This window comes from Poecilia latipinna, unplaced genomic scaffold (assembly GCF_001443285.1).
Source record: "Poecilia latipinna isolate Pla-1442-1.1 unplaced genomic scaffold, P_latipinna-1.0 Scaffold597, whole genome shotgun sequence".
Classification (NCBI taxonomy): Eukaryota; Metazoa; Chordata; class Actinopteri; order Cyprinodontiformes; family Poeciliidae; genus Poecilia; species Poecilia latipinna.
Genome location: NW_015113213.1, coordinates 9,875 through 23,717, shown reverse-complemented (window position 1 = coordinate 23,717; position 13,843 = coordinate 9,875). Strand labels below are relative to the sequence as shown.

Genomic DNA, 13,843 nt, shown 5'->3' with positions numbered 1-13,843 from the left:
GGTTTTAAAGAGGGGGGGGGGGAAAAAAAAAAAGGGTTTTTCCCCCCCCCCCCTTTTTTTTTAAAAAAAAAAAAAAAAAAAAAAAACGCCCCGGGCAGAGACGTGATTGGTCAGGAGTTGTACGTTACAGAGAGCCGTTAGACGGCTACTTATCAGGCTGCAGTTTCAAAAATAAACAGCCCCTGTGTTGCTTTCCTGAAAACTCCTCAGGCTGGATTTAGTTCGCAGTCAAGCGTGTGAACCAGATGTGAAAACAAGCCACGGTTCATTAAAGCAGGTTCTCCTGCTGCTGGATTGTCCCTAAAATAAGTAAGAAGCACAGTTCAAGATGATGTCACACCGCATAGATTAGCGACCATAAGCCTCAGCTGTTTCCTTCACTACAACGTCCTACACATGCCAGGGCTGTTGTGAAACATCAAGGAGTGAAAATGCTGGTGAATCATGAAGAAAGAGCTGAATGCCGTTTGTCTGGAGTTGTCTCAAAGATTTGGAGTGAATCAAGCAAAGACAATTAGCATTTGCTCTATTTTTTTTTTCTTATTCTCTTCTGTGTTTTACCATAAGCTGAGCCTTATCTTTTCCTCTCTTCCTGTTTGGTGTTGCTGTTCCCTCTCCCTTTGTGTGTGTGTCTGACCCCTCCCCTGGCTGAGCAGACATTTGCCTCAAGGAGACCATGTCTCTGGCTGACAGTCTGTACAACCTCCAGCTGGTGCAGGAGTTTTGCAGGAACAACCTCAATCGCTGCTGCCACTTCAGCCTGGAGGACATGCTCTACACGCATGCATCCATAAAGGTAAGAACTTCCACTACTCTGATGTTTAAAGAAACAGATGGGGAAGATGTGGAAAGGTCTGTGTTTATGATGCAGGATTCAGTTACTCAAGGGACAAAAACAGAGATTTTTTTTTTTTAGGGGGAGAAGAAGGAGACTTGGGGTGGGAAATTACACCAAGGCAAAACTGAGTCACGCAAGGAAAAGTTTAATACTCAGTGTGCGTTTCTTCTCTGTTGACCTCATCCCACTGAGACAGAGGACAGATTCAAGAGTCCTGACCCAACTCTTCCTGCTATGTTTCTTTTGTTTTTGAAGAAATGTCTTTAAAGTTTGCAAATGTAAGGTTTCAGACAAAAATCTCAGTATTTTTTTTGTTTGTTTGTTTTTTTCCTGTACAACCCAAGGAGTCCCTTAGTGCCATCCAGACAGTACAGAGCAGTAAAGCAAGCGTTGGGTAAATAGTATGCAGAGAGCGTGGGTAGAAACATTCGGGATTCAAGTCACAGTCCGAGCTGACTGGAACTTTCCTCTCTGTGACGCCACACACCAGTCGCTTTTCATCCTCACACACCCTTCGCTCTGCTTTCCTTCTTCTGCCTCCGTTTCTCATTCACCACTCTGTCTGTGCATTGACTGAATGCTGGTTTTATGGTGCAACAGGGAGTCATGTGGGGTTTTTAAAGACTCTGGCAGGCTGCCTGTTTGCCACAGATTCACTGTCCACAGAATCTTAACTATTTGTGCACGGTTTAACACATCGCATTGGAAGATAGTGTTTATATGTCTACAAATTACATCTGAGATCTGCTTAATGAATTGGTGTTTTTTTTTTTTTATCATTAGCTACCTACTAATCATTTTTCTCAGTCACGTTTTCATAGGACGTACAGGGCCGCCTTACAAATGGCTGTATTTACACTGAGAATATACAGTATTACACACAGCCAGGCACTACTTACTAACCTCTAAAGGAACTCACTTGAACTACATTTACATAGGACTATCGGCTTATATGGAGCTGAATACAAATGCAAGCCAAGCTTTTCAGACTTGTATTCATTTGGAAAACACCATGTTTCCTTTTCTTATACTCCACAACCATTTAAAGTTGGTCTTACTACACACAATCCTAGTAAAACACAGGACAGTTGTTACATGATGAAATATGAAACACTGATAGGTTTGAATAGCTCTGCAAGATACTGCATATAAACTAAACTCCGTATAGTAGCTTCTCATATTTTTTTTTTTGCCACATCTGGGTTTGACATTACAGCAGTCACGCCGTGCAACATGCACAGATAGTCAAGTACATGAACTCGTCCATCTGAGTCCAGCACCGGTTGGATGACTTTGACCTCAGCGGTCTTTCAAAATGCTCAGAGCTGGTTTGATTTTTGTTGACATCTACAGAGATGTACAGAGGGAATCAGCTGCAAAAATCCAGATGTTACATGTGCGAGTTGAGCTTAAAGATGTGTGTAATCTTTCAGAGTAACTACCTGGTGTTCATGGCTGAGCTTTTCTGGTGGTTCGAGGTCGTGAAACCCTCATTTGTTCAGCCCAGAGTCTTCGACCCTAACGGTACGGTCCAGTCCGTGTTCCTTTTGATGATGGTGATATTCTCCATGTGTTGAATGCCAGTTGTTGACTAATGATATGGAGGACTTGTCTTGTTTTGCCATGCAGCCTGTGAGCCTGTATCGTCTTGCAGAGATATGGCTCCTGTGTCCAGTCCTGTCAAACAGAACTATGCAGACAGACCTTCCAGTCCAGAAAACCTCACAGCTGAAGGTAGAATTAAATATGATCTGCCATATTAATGTGGTCAATGGGATGTATTTTTGCTGACTGTTGCTAGTAGACTAATGGAAAGCTAACCGAGCCATCTTTATACTTTTTGTCTGAAGCAATTTGTTCCTTCGTGTGTCTCTCTCTATGAGATAATGTAGCTACATAAACACGTCTGTATTACAAATAAGAAGTGATCTGACCCTTCTTTTTAAATGCACAGACAGGATTTTGTGACACACTACAAATTTTCAAAAGTCCCTCAAGAAATAAAATTAGGTATTGGCAAAGAAAAAAAAAAAAATCTTTAAATAGGTAATTAATTTGGCGGTCCAGTTGTTAGGTGCTCCTCTTGAGTAATAAGATAACAAATTAGTGCGGTTTAGTTTTGGGAATTAACAAAACTGCAGTGGATTGATTGATGCCATGGAGGGTTTTGTGGAAAAGCGTAACACTGTGTCAGCTCAGTGGAGTGGGACGACAAGAATGCCGATGCTCTGTGTTAGGAGAACAGCTTCATGGATATGACGCGGGTGGAAATGCATGTGCTCGATCCTCAAAGGAATTGTGCAGAAGTCATAAAGAAGTGGAAGCTGCAAATCTATTCAGGTAACTCTGAACAGCAAGGTAGAAAAAGATCATACAAAAAGAATCCATGATTCTTTTTGTATGATTTTCCTGTGATTTACCAAATCTTTCTATTAAATGTCACTCCTTCAACTGATCTGTTGAAGGAGCCGCCAGATATCATTACTTTGTCTTGAGAAACAAACATTACAGCTTTGTGCAGCAGGCCATTTGATCAGTGCAGGTTTAGATTTTTGTTCAGAAGTCAGATGCCCCCTGGTGGTTGTGTACAGCTCCACACTGCAAATAAATGAAATAAAGTGCAGCTGTTAAGGATGCAGTGCAAAATGTAATCGATTTACAAAATACCTCTGGGGTTAAGGTCTGGATGACGTATATGGAGCACAGACATACAAGCGAGAAAAGAAACTGCTGTGAAACGTGTTAAAACCCATTATATCATCTTTATTCTTCTGTAACCCCCCCCGAGATTCATTTGCTGTTTTTTTTTTTTTTTTTTAAATGAAAACAAATAATTTCTTAGATCATGTAAGACTAAGAAGGTTCAACTGTGTGTAATAGGCCTAATGAAGAGATCTACCTCCATGTCCTATGTTGACGGCTGTGTCGGGACGTGGCCCAAGGAAAGACAGTGAGTATATGAAGCCATCAGCCAAGCCTCCAGGGACCTACATTTTATAGCTGTCGGTTTCTTTCCTGTTGCACTGACAACTCTTCTCATTCTTCAGATCCTCCTCTCGGGGAATCTCCTTTGAGATCCCTCTGGATGGAGATGCAACGTTGCCCCCCTTTGAGGCTCCTTCTACCTGCGCCATGACCCGCTCAGCCAGTACTGATGGTCTGGGGTTCAAAGTTCATTATGCATCAAGAGGAGGCATGAAACGCCACCTCTCCCTCACGCCGGTCGACGTGAACGGTCAGGGCAGACAGATCCCAGAGGAGGATGACAACTTTGCTTCCCGCAAACCTTTGGGACGGAACAACACTTTCTCTATTAAGAGCCAAAGCAGGTGTGAATGGGAAATGGGTTTTAAATGTGACTTTTACTGTCAGTTTAACTGCATCATCTATAAATGTAACAACCTGCAGTTCAATAAAAGCTGTGAAAGGTAAAGAAGTGCCTGCTTAATTATACTGATCAAAGTTGACAATGAGCATCAGGTGACTCAAAGTGTACAGATCTGGGAAAAAAAGTCTAATTTTAGAGTAGTTAGACCATTTGAAGACAAGAACAACAAAACAAGGTGGAGTTATATTAGCTTTTCGATATCCAGTGCTAACTGGTCTGAAAAAAATGTTTTGGTTTGGTGTCAGGTTTCAAAAAAACACCCCATGTGAATCCCTGGATGCAGGTTTTCCCAGCAGAATGTTGCACTGGAAAAAGATGAAAGCCTTATTTGTTGGTTACTTTAAGGACAAAACAAGTTGGAGGAAGCTAAATACAAACACAGGCTAATTTCCACAGCTGGTAAAGATATGCAAAAAGATTACAAATCTACCTCCATACAATTCAAAGATTTTTGGAATCCAACCAATTCTTTACAATCTGTTGTGAAGAATTGTTTTTTTTTTGTTTGTTTTTTTTACAAAATCACCGGTGGCACCTTGGTAAACACATACTTCAACAAACGCGTGAGCCTTGGCCACATACAAAAAAAAAAAAAAAACCTTTGGAGGTTTTTGTTATTCGAGAGTATCGAAAACATTTGAATAGAGCAATCATTTTTTCAATATTCACTTTTACTGTCCTCAACTTTCTACTTACCTGGATCTTTTCTTCAGGTGCCCCAATGGAGTCTTACCAGACAACAGCAGCCCCACCAAGTACCAAGGGAACCACTCCGCCCGCGTCAGCCCATCGACTCCTCCGAGCATCGAGGAGGCCCTCAAGATCATCCACGACACCGAACGGCCTCATGCCAGCCTCGCTGTTGGAGATGGAGACAATGGCTTTTTTCTGCATGGTGCAGATCCGTCACACCTTCCAGGGGCTCAAGCTCCCGGAGACGACTTTGGTTCAGCAAAGGCTCGGGTGAACGACCGAGACCCCAACTCTGCCTCCACAGATGAAGTCGACACAGGCATCCATGTGCGGACAGAGGACATCCAGAGTTTGGATGAGGACTCCTCGTCTCTGAGGGACTACTCGGATATAGATCCAGACTGTGAGGCCATGACGAGGTCGTGTCCTCTGCCTGGCAAGCAGGAGAGGAGCAGGGAAGTGGAACACAAGGAGGAAGTGGAAGCCAACCCTGAGGGCGAACAGGGACAGAGAGGTGACAGAGGCAGCCCCTGTCCCAGTTCTGCGCCCACCATCCCCAGGTCTTATACAGGCAGTCCTGCCTCTTCATCGGGCGGGTCAGGTGGGGGTCTGGTGCGGATGACCAGCTTTGCAGAGCAAAAGTTCAGGAAGTTGGAGGGAAGGAGCAGCGGAGGAACCACCACTCCAGACAGCTCTGATCTCAATGTCCCCTACACACAATCGGCCAGAACCACTTCCTCTCAGGTTTGTTACTCATTCTGTCCCTCAGGTATCCTCAGACATTTCAGAATATATTGTGCTGTTAAAAAGTGTTTAAATTTACGGCAAGATTTAACGCTACACCCTTTAGGTTCTTTTTGGTCATTTCTGGCCTTGAACTCTCTCGTGGATGCCATTTTTGATCTGTCCCTTATTTGTTTTAGAGATGGGCACCAGTCCTTGCGCATGGATAAGCGGGTATAAACTATGGATGGTCTCTCTTACTGCTGAATGTTAAACACTGACTTTAACTAAAGCAAGTGAGGCCTACAGTGCTTTAGATTTTTGTTTTATTGTTTTTTTTGTGTGCGTGTTCTCCTGGATCTATTGATGCATTCTCTCAGTATTTTAACTCCTGGGAAGGTTCACATCTGTTTCCATGTCTTCTCCATTTGTGGATAATCATTCTGACTCCAAAGTCTTAGACTTTGTGACCCTTTTCTCTTTCATGAATTTCTTTACATTGAGGCATGATGTGACCGTTTGTGTAACGCTAATTAAGGCTAGGCGCCCGACTACGGCCAAATATAATAATAGGCAGTCAGAAAGGTTCGGCTGTGGAGCCTGTGTGTGTGTGTGAATAAAACACCATTAGACAGAAAGTAAGTTCAAGTTATTGTATTCAAGCTTATATTTTTGCATATATTTAAGAAGGTATTCAATAATAATATTTATAATAATAGTGATTTTCTATGAATATAACCAAAAGACAAGAAGAAAAACAACAACAAAGCAATAAACCCTGATGACACCCAAGAGTTTTTGTTTTTTTTCCTATTCTAAGTCCGTTCTTGAATCCAAGGTGATTAATGATCCATCAATCAATAATCCGACTGTTTTTAGTCCATGATCCAAGCCAATAGGTCCAGAATGCATAAAGTAGTTTAGTTCATTTAAGTCCTACCGCAAAGCTGCGGCGATCCGGTAGCTCGCCATCCTGGGTTGAAACAGGGGTGGAAAAAAACCTGAACTAAACAATGTCATAAATAAAAATAAAAACAAATTAGCATTCACATTTATACAGGGTTAAACTGTTATCCAAAATAACTAAACATTCAATAATTACAAAAAAATATAGCTATATTTCATAAAGTATTTCTCAGGAATCATTCAAATGAATTTCAAGTTAAAGATCACATTAATGTCACAGATGCAAATAAAGTTACAGATCAAATTAAAGTGCACTTTCAAGTTGTATTTAAGTTTAATTGACAGAGTCAATTAAACTTAATTGACTTCACTACTGTTTCAATAAACAATTGTTTTTCCTTTGTTCTTTTGTTTTGTTGCGCAACTCCAAAGAAATTAACCAATTCCAGAGTTCTATAGGCCGTCAACAAAATCAATGGAAAATAACTAAAACTATCCTAAAAGGACGAATTTACAAAAATCAAAGGGCCTATTTAACATTTTGAGGTTATATCATCTATTCGGCCACACAATTAACAAAAAGAGAATGACCTTTCAATCAATCAGATCATTTTTCAATCAGTAATACATAGATTGAGTGGGCGTGTCGCAACCACATTTCTATTAAAAAAAAACAAAGTACGTAAAACAAACGACTCACCGTCGAGCGGTTGCCAGAAAACACCAAATATAATCCTTCGGCTGTGTTAATAGGGCTCGATCCAGCCGTATTCTTCTGTGATTTTAGAAGACGCCAACACAAGCATCTAACCACAGTGACAGCAGCAACAGCAATGGAGATCCGAATTCACCTGTGACCCGGAACTTAAAGTGTACCATCAGTTTGACCCGCAAAAATAAAATACGGGTTGATTATTTTGTGCAGGTTACATTTGCCTACTTCATGTTGTCAGAAAGGTTCTACTTAAGTGACTTCTTAATTATGCCGGTTCTGATTGGCAGCGGTCAGTCTTGGTTGTGGTTGGAAAAAGTGAACTAAAAAATGGTTGATCAGTAGTTCATAATTTAATAAGTATTTTCACTAAGCGCTATGTTGTTTCAAATATCTTTTTTTTTCTTTGATAAATTAAACCACTGGACAACCACTGCGTCTTCTGCAGAGACAGAAATGCAGCTTTCTCTAATATGTTGATGAGAAATAAATTAAATTTGGCATCAACACTGCTTCTCTGCCCCTAGTTCTCGACGCCTCCCCTGCCAATCACGTCGCCTTCTCCGGCTGCCCGGTTGCCTCGAGACCCCTCCCACTTCATAGCCTCAGAAATGATTCAGCTGAGAATGAAACTTGAAGAAAAACGCAGAGCCATCGAAGCCCAAAAGAAAAAGGTACGGAGGCTTGCATCACGACAAAACCGATGGTGTGAATTTTTACATCTAATTCTGGGTTCATCCCAATTTCCAGGTAGAGGCAGCTTTCACAAGGCACCGCCAGAAAATGGGAAGAACAGCCTTCCTGAATGTAGTAAAAAGGAAAGGAGTGACGGCCCCTCTGAGCCAGAACTCCGGAGGGGCAGAAACACCTTCATCCGAGCCCATCTCCTCCTCAAAGGAGGACAGCGTGGAGCAGGTGGAGAGATGCAAACCTGATGGAGCAGCTCCCAAATCTCCCTGCGAAGACGGTGGGGGTAGGTAACATTGGCATGCCTCTCTTTTTATTGGCTCCTCTGATTTTGGTTTTGGAAATGGTGACAGGTTTCTGTATTTACTTGTGTTTGATGGCGATGATCAGGCGTGACCCCTGGAGAGGTCGACCTTGCAGAATACACACGGTCCATTGAAAGGCTGAACACGTCGCTGGGCTTCCTGCAGACTGAGATGCAGCGACTGGCCCAGCAGCAGGAGAAGATCATGGCCATGAGAGACCAGCAGCAGCAGGCCTGGGTGATCCCGCCTCCTGCTCCGTCTCCGCATAGGTAAGCAGCTACTGCCAGATCCACTGAGGAGGCGACTGAAATGCTAGCTCCCCATTACTGTTTTTGTTTCTTTTTCCGCACAGGCAGCTCCGCGAGCTGCGCAGCAGCAGTGTGACAGGCAGGGGATCGGGCCGTGGGTCGGTGGGATCCTTGTCCCCGATCCTGTCCTCTTCCGGGTCGCCACGCGCCCCCAACCGTTCGCCTGCAGGCATCAAACGACGACCGGCCTCGTTTCATGCCAGAACGCCTCGGACTCCCCGTCCAAACGACCTGAAGGTCACCCCCATCAGTCGGATGCTCAACCCTCCCGCCTCAGTGGACAGCCTGCCCAGACTGAGGCGCTTCAACTCCAGCCAAAGCCACCAGAGCTCGTTTGCCTACCTGAGTCACGACGAGGGCGTCAGGGGGAGACCCAACCAAGAGCTCAAGGGCGAAAAAGATGAGTCTAAGAAAAAAGAGGAAATGGCAGTAAAGATCAGTGATGAGGAAGAACGCAAAGGAAAGACGAATGAACGCCTGAAGGAGAGGACAGAATCTAAAGAGGAGTCGAAGACATCAGAGGTTTTGTGCCAGCCGCTTTCAGAGAGCAAAGGTGGGGTTGCTAGCCAGAGTCAAGATGACAAACAGGAAAAGAAGGACCTAGTGGAGGTGCCGCTGTCCTGGCTAAAGCCTCCTGGTGGCCGGGGTCCGGAGAACACAGAGGACGGAGAGAAAGGAGGAGAAAGTTATGGAGACGACCAAAAGATGTGCTGCGGATTCTTCTTTAAGGTGAGTTGGAGCAACATGCCCTGAATGTTCTAGTTGCTCCTAAAGAAGACGAAAGCAGAGAAAACAGTCTGAACTTAGTTCAAGAGACAATCGGTATGTGTTTGTGAACAAAACGTCTGACGCTTCGTCCCTCTTGATTTGAGCTACAAGGTTAAATTGATAGAAATATACACTTGGTCTCTCTAGTTGTCTCCTCTGCCTGGGATAACCTTTAAAATAGGGCTGGATATGACTGACAAATGTCACACAATAGGAGGGTTTCATATTAGTCTATATTAATAATTATTGATTAGTTTCTAAATCTCTGAAAAACTGCCAAACTAATGACTTGACCTTTCCTCAGTTCTATGAGGAAAAGTTTAATTTGTTTATGTTTAATCAGTTATAAGGCAGGATGGCAAAACCTGAAACTGCCTCTAGTTACTCAAAAGGCTGTTGCTAGGTAACCAGCGAGGCGAGTGAGTTGATGCCACCACCCTCACTTAACTGACTGTTAGCCTTTCCTCTGCCTACATCCCCCAGAATGCTGTGTGGTCCAGGATCGGAGTTCAGTGAAATTATTGAACATTGTATTAGACGTATCTATACATCTTTCATGATATATATTATTGATTTATCGTCCAGCTCTACTTTAAAATAGGAACTTGAATGTTTTATGTGTGTAAATATTCTCATTCAACACCAGGATGATGTGAAGGGAGAAGATGACATGGCGGCAAAGAAAGCAGCTCTGTTGGAGAAGAGGCTTCGGAGGGAGAAGGAAACGCAGGAGAGGAAGCAACAACAAGAGCTGGACCAGGAGCAGAAGAAAGAAGCTGCCCGGTGTGTCCTCTCTGCATCACATGGTGTCCAGACGCACGCTCCATCTAGAGCGTTCTTGTCTTCAGCTTTTCTGTTTGGTCTTCTGCTACAAGCTTCCTTTGTTCTTGTGCAGGCTAAAGGCAGAGGAGGAGCAACAGAAGAAGGACGAAGAGAAGGCGAGGAGGGAGTACATCAAGAACGAATATCTGCGGAGGAAGCAGCTCAAGCTGATGGAGGACATGGATGAGGTCATCAAGCCTCGAAGTGGAAGTCTGAAGAAAAAGCAGCGCCCCAAGTCCATCCACAGGGACATCATGGAGTCATCTACTCCTCCTGTGAGAACGACAGGTGAAGGACTCCCAAACCGCCGTTACATACATGTTCCCACCGACCGACTCATGCTGATCCGTGCTGGTTCTGTGTGCTGCTGCACTGCAGGTGTGCGTCCTCGGGGCTTCTCTGTCTCAAGTGTCTCTTCGGCGTCCCTCAATCTGGCTGACAACGACAGGAACCAGCCAGATAACAGGAAGAACAACAGGTAAGAAACAAACTGACTAGGCCTTAATTTATCTGAGACTCACAAATCTAATATGAAGAAATGGTGCCTTGCTAAAAGTGTGTATTCGCTCAAAATTTCTCACATTTTGTCATGTTAAGCCAAAACAGTAAATGAGAACTTATTGAGATTTTATGCAATAGGCCAACACTAGAGTGAGTATAACACAACAAAGCACATTAAAAACTTTGTCCATTCTTGTTAAAAAAAAATAAATATAGCACAGTCAGACAGAATGGAGAAAATCTCTGAAAACCTTTTTTCTAAGTCTTACCATGTACGCACATTGATTTAGGTCAGGACTTTGTCGTCATTCTGTTAGAAAGTTAACCTATACCTCATTCTCAAGTCTTTGCGCCCTCAACCAGGTTTTCCTAAAACCAACCCACAGCATAATGCTGCCACCGCCATGCTTCACTGAAGCTACTGAGCATTTACATGGAATGTTAGCATTCTTCCATATGTAGGATTTTAAACGTAGTACAAATGGACCAGGGCATCTCCTTTACTCTTTAGACTTCCACACAACTTTGTTCACAAATGCCACTTACAGTTTATTTTATTTTTATTTGAAAAAATAAAAATAATGTATCATTTTTGCACTTAATTTTGCACTACTTTGTGTTGGTTGTGGCATGAGATCTCAATAAAATCTTGAAGTTTGTCATTGGTGGCAACTGCCTACAAGCTAATAATTAGCTAATCAGTTTAAAAACGACTTAGAAATTATTTTTTGTTTCTGGTTAACAGGTTAAACTAATAAATCCTGTACTCACCTTAAGTTAATTTCTTACCCTGATGAGACTCGTCGGGAATGTGTTTGAAGAGGCTCTTGTCCTCCATGATCCACAGGAAGCTCTACTGTCCACAGTTTGATTCTGTTTTCTCCCTTGTCTCCTCCTTCTTCTATTTCTGCCCTGCATGCGTCCTTCAGAGGCCACAAACTAGCTTCAGCTCATATCCCGTTTTTTTTAAGCTCCCCCAAAGACAGAAAGGGAAGGTTAGTAACACTCTGAAATTAAATCAAAGCTCTTTTTAGACGTGGTTCTGTGTAGACATGCTGCAGCTTCACTATAATTTTGTATTGAGCTAAAGTTTGTCGTAAATGTGGGTTAATTTCCTGACTGCAGTACGGAGTGGTCCATCAGACGCAGGCTGCAAGAGCTGTTTCCGCCTCCTCTTCTTTCTCTGTATCACATTTGCTCTCTGCTTCATGTTTTAGCTGTTTGCTTGCCGTTTCCTTCATAACTCTCTCTGCAACCATGAAGCCAGCCGCTTTGCTTTGCTTGGTTGAACACAGCTCTGCTTCACCCGCGCGTTTCACTTTGACGTGACGCAAGACAACAGGCAGACTTTGGAGAACTGTGTCACAACGTCTGATCTCGCTTTGACCCGTCTCTCTGTGTTTCTGTGCATGTCTGTGTGCGCCATGTGGTGACATGTCGTACGTGGTTGTCGTTATGTCTGCGTTTATCTGTTGGTTGCCGTCAGGCCAGACTCTGCGGAGGGTTTTTCCTCTTGTCCTTCGGCCAGCAGTCGTAACGGAGAGAAAGATTGGGAAAACGACTCGACCACTTCCTCCACTCCCTCCAACACAGAGTATACGGGTAGGGACGGAGAGGAATGTAGAGTCCTGTCTTCTCTTTGGTCCACATATCCAGCGGATGTGTAATTTTTGCACTCTCACCGTTTCTTCCCTCAGGACCCAAACTGTACAAGGAGCCTAGTGCCAAGTCCAACAAGCACATCATCCAGAACGCCCTGGCTCACTGCTGCCTCGCTGGCAAAGTCAATGAAGGGCAGAAAAACAAGATACTTGATGTAAGCTCTATTTCTGTGCGTATAACTCTGACAGGTTAAGTTATATGAACACAAGATCAATTTCTTTGGGTGTTTTTACTTATACCGAGTTATTCTGATAGTATAAAAAGATCAGGCAGACTGATGGTCTGATCAGTCTCCAGTCCCATTTCATATAATTTTGGACGACCTTCCCCACAACATGCATTCATTCTTCAAAAAGCTCTTGTATTCAAGCTGTAAATAATGCCTTATATGTAGAAATATTTTGGAAATTTAGACACATGTGAAAGAAATTATTGAATAAACTTAATCAAATGGGTTCTACTAGTCATTTGGTGGTTTCATCAGAACTTACGAGCAGCAAAACACCTGGAGTGATTTTCATTTTCTTAATGTCATTGACCAGGAAGCTATCAGCGACTGTTAAGAGTCATTAATAAGTAGGTTTCTTATGCACAATCTCTTGCAGGAAATGGAGAAATCGGAAGCCAATAACTTCCTGGTGTTGTTCCGTGACTCCGGCTGCCAGTTCAGGTCCGTCTACACGTATTTCCCCGAAACAGAGGACATCGCCAAACTGGCCGGCATCGGCCCAAAATCTATCACTCCCAAGATGATCGAGACTTTGTACAAGTACAACTCGGACAAGAAGCAGTTCAGCAAGATCCCGGCTAAGACCATGTCTGCCAGCGTGGACGCCATCACCATCGTCAACCACCTGTGGCAAACCAAGAAGCAGGGGACGCCCAAAAAACACCCAAAGTAGAGCCAAGTGAAGGCGGTGCACCTGGACAAGCTCTGTTGACACAAACAGAAGAAAATGTGCATTTCTTTATATATATTTATTTGAGGGACACCAGTTACCATTCCTGAAAATCTCAACTGGAATGTTGAAATATATTATCACACATAAAACTAATACAGAGCTGGCTACGACACTACTTCAGTGTGGCACAAGTGTGTTCTTGTCAGCATGTGTATCAATGTTCTCATGTGCCAAAAAAAAAAAGAAAGAAAAGATACCAGGTGAGCCGATGCCTTACCAAGCTGAACCACTGAAGCACTGAATGTCACGCCTCTCAGAGGCACTTTGGGTTCTCTTCGTCGATCATGTGTAGCCTTATGCTTGTTCTGTGTCACATGGATGCACAGTGGGTATTGGTGTCATTTTGTCTGCGCCTGCCGAAAACGTCCGTTTGTTGTCCGTAACACACAGGTCCAAGATCAGATTAGGTTCCCCTACGCGGTTCGCTGCCTGTCTGTGATCAGATGTGACTTCAGCTGCTTAACAGGCATGTTCTTTTTTTGTTGCTGTTGTCGTTTTTTTGCCTCTGTACATGTGATTGACAACACTATGAACAGGTTTTATTTCTGTTTATGTGTGCACGTACAGT

At 43.3% G+C, this 13,843-nt stretch overlaps 1 protein-coding gene and 1 long non-coding RNA gene across 5 annotated transcripts in view; one reads left to right on the top strand and one right to left on the bottom strand.

The window, feature by feature from the left end:
• camsap2b (calmodulin regulated spectrin-associated protein family, member 2b) overlaps positions 1–13,467 on the top strand; it is a 34,814-nt gene extending 21,347 nt beyond the window's left edge. For 2 of the 4 annotated variants that reach the window (XM_015042599.1, XM_015042600.1), the window contains 17 exons: positions 657–796; positions 2,272–2,362; positions 2,468–2,572; positions 3,719–3,788; positions 3,886–4,167; positions 4,940–5,663; positions 7,788–7,934; positions 8,011–8,233; positions 8,338–8,521; positions 8,605–9,289; positions 9,975–10,111; positions 10,224–10,438; positions 10,529–10,628; positions 11,581–11,646; positions 12,138–12,253; positions 12,349–12,467; positions 12,919–13,467. In XM_015042599.1, coding sequence (XP_014898085.1) covers positions 657–796; positions 2,272–2,362; positions 2,468–2,572; positions 3,719–3,788; positions 3,886–4,167; positions 4,940–5,663; positions 7,788–7,934; positions 8,011–8,233; positions 8,338–8,521; positions 8,605–9,289; positions 9,975–10,111; positions 10,224–10,438; positions 10,529–10,628; positions 11,581–11,646; positions 12,138–12,253; positions 12,349–12,467; positions 12,919–13,215 — 3,701 coding nt within the window. In that variant the 3' untranslated portion in view covers positions 13,216–13,467. The remainder of the gene's footprint in view (positions 1–656; positions 797–2,271; positions 2,363–2,467; positions 2,573–3,718; positions 3,789–3,885; positions 4,168–4,939; positions 5,664–7,787; positions 7,935–8,010; positions 8,234–8,337; positions 8,522–8,604; positions 9,290–9,974; positions 10,112–10,223; positions 10,439–10,528; positions 10,629–11,580; positions 11,647–12,137; positions 12,254–12,348; positions 12,468–12,918) is intronic. The other 2 variants (XM_015042603.1, XM_015042601.1) reach the window with 1 other exon arrangement.
• Positions 1,940–7,781, bottom strand: LOC106953680 (uncharacterized). The gene is made up of 3 exons (XR_001426243.1): positions 7,249–7,781; positions 5,761–6,648; positions 1,940–1,951 (listed from the first exon to the last, which is right to left on the bottom strand). It is a non-coding gene; the product is annotated as an uncharacterized LOC106953680 (long non-coding RNA).
• Positions 13,468–13,843: the final 376 nt, after the last annotated feature.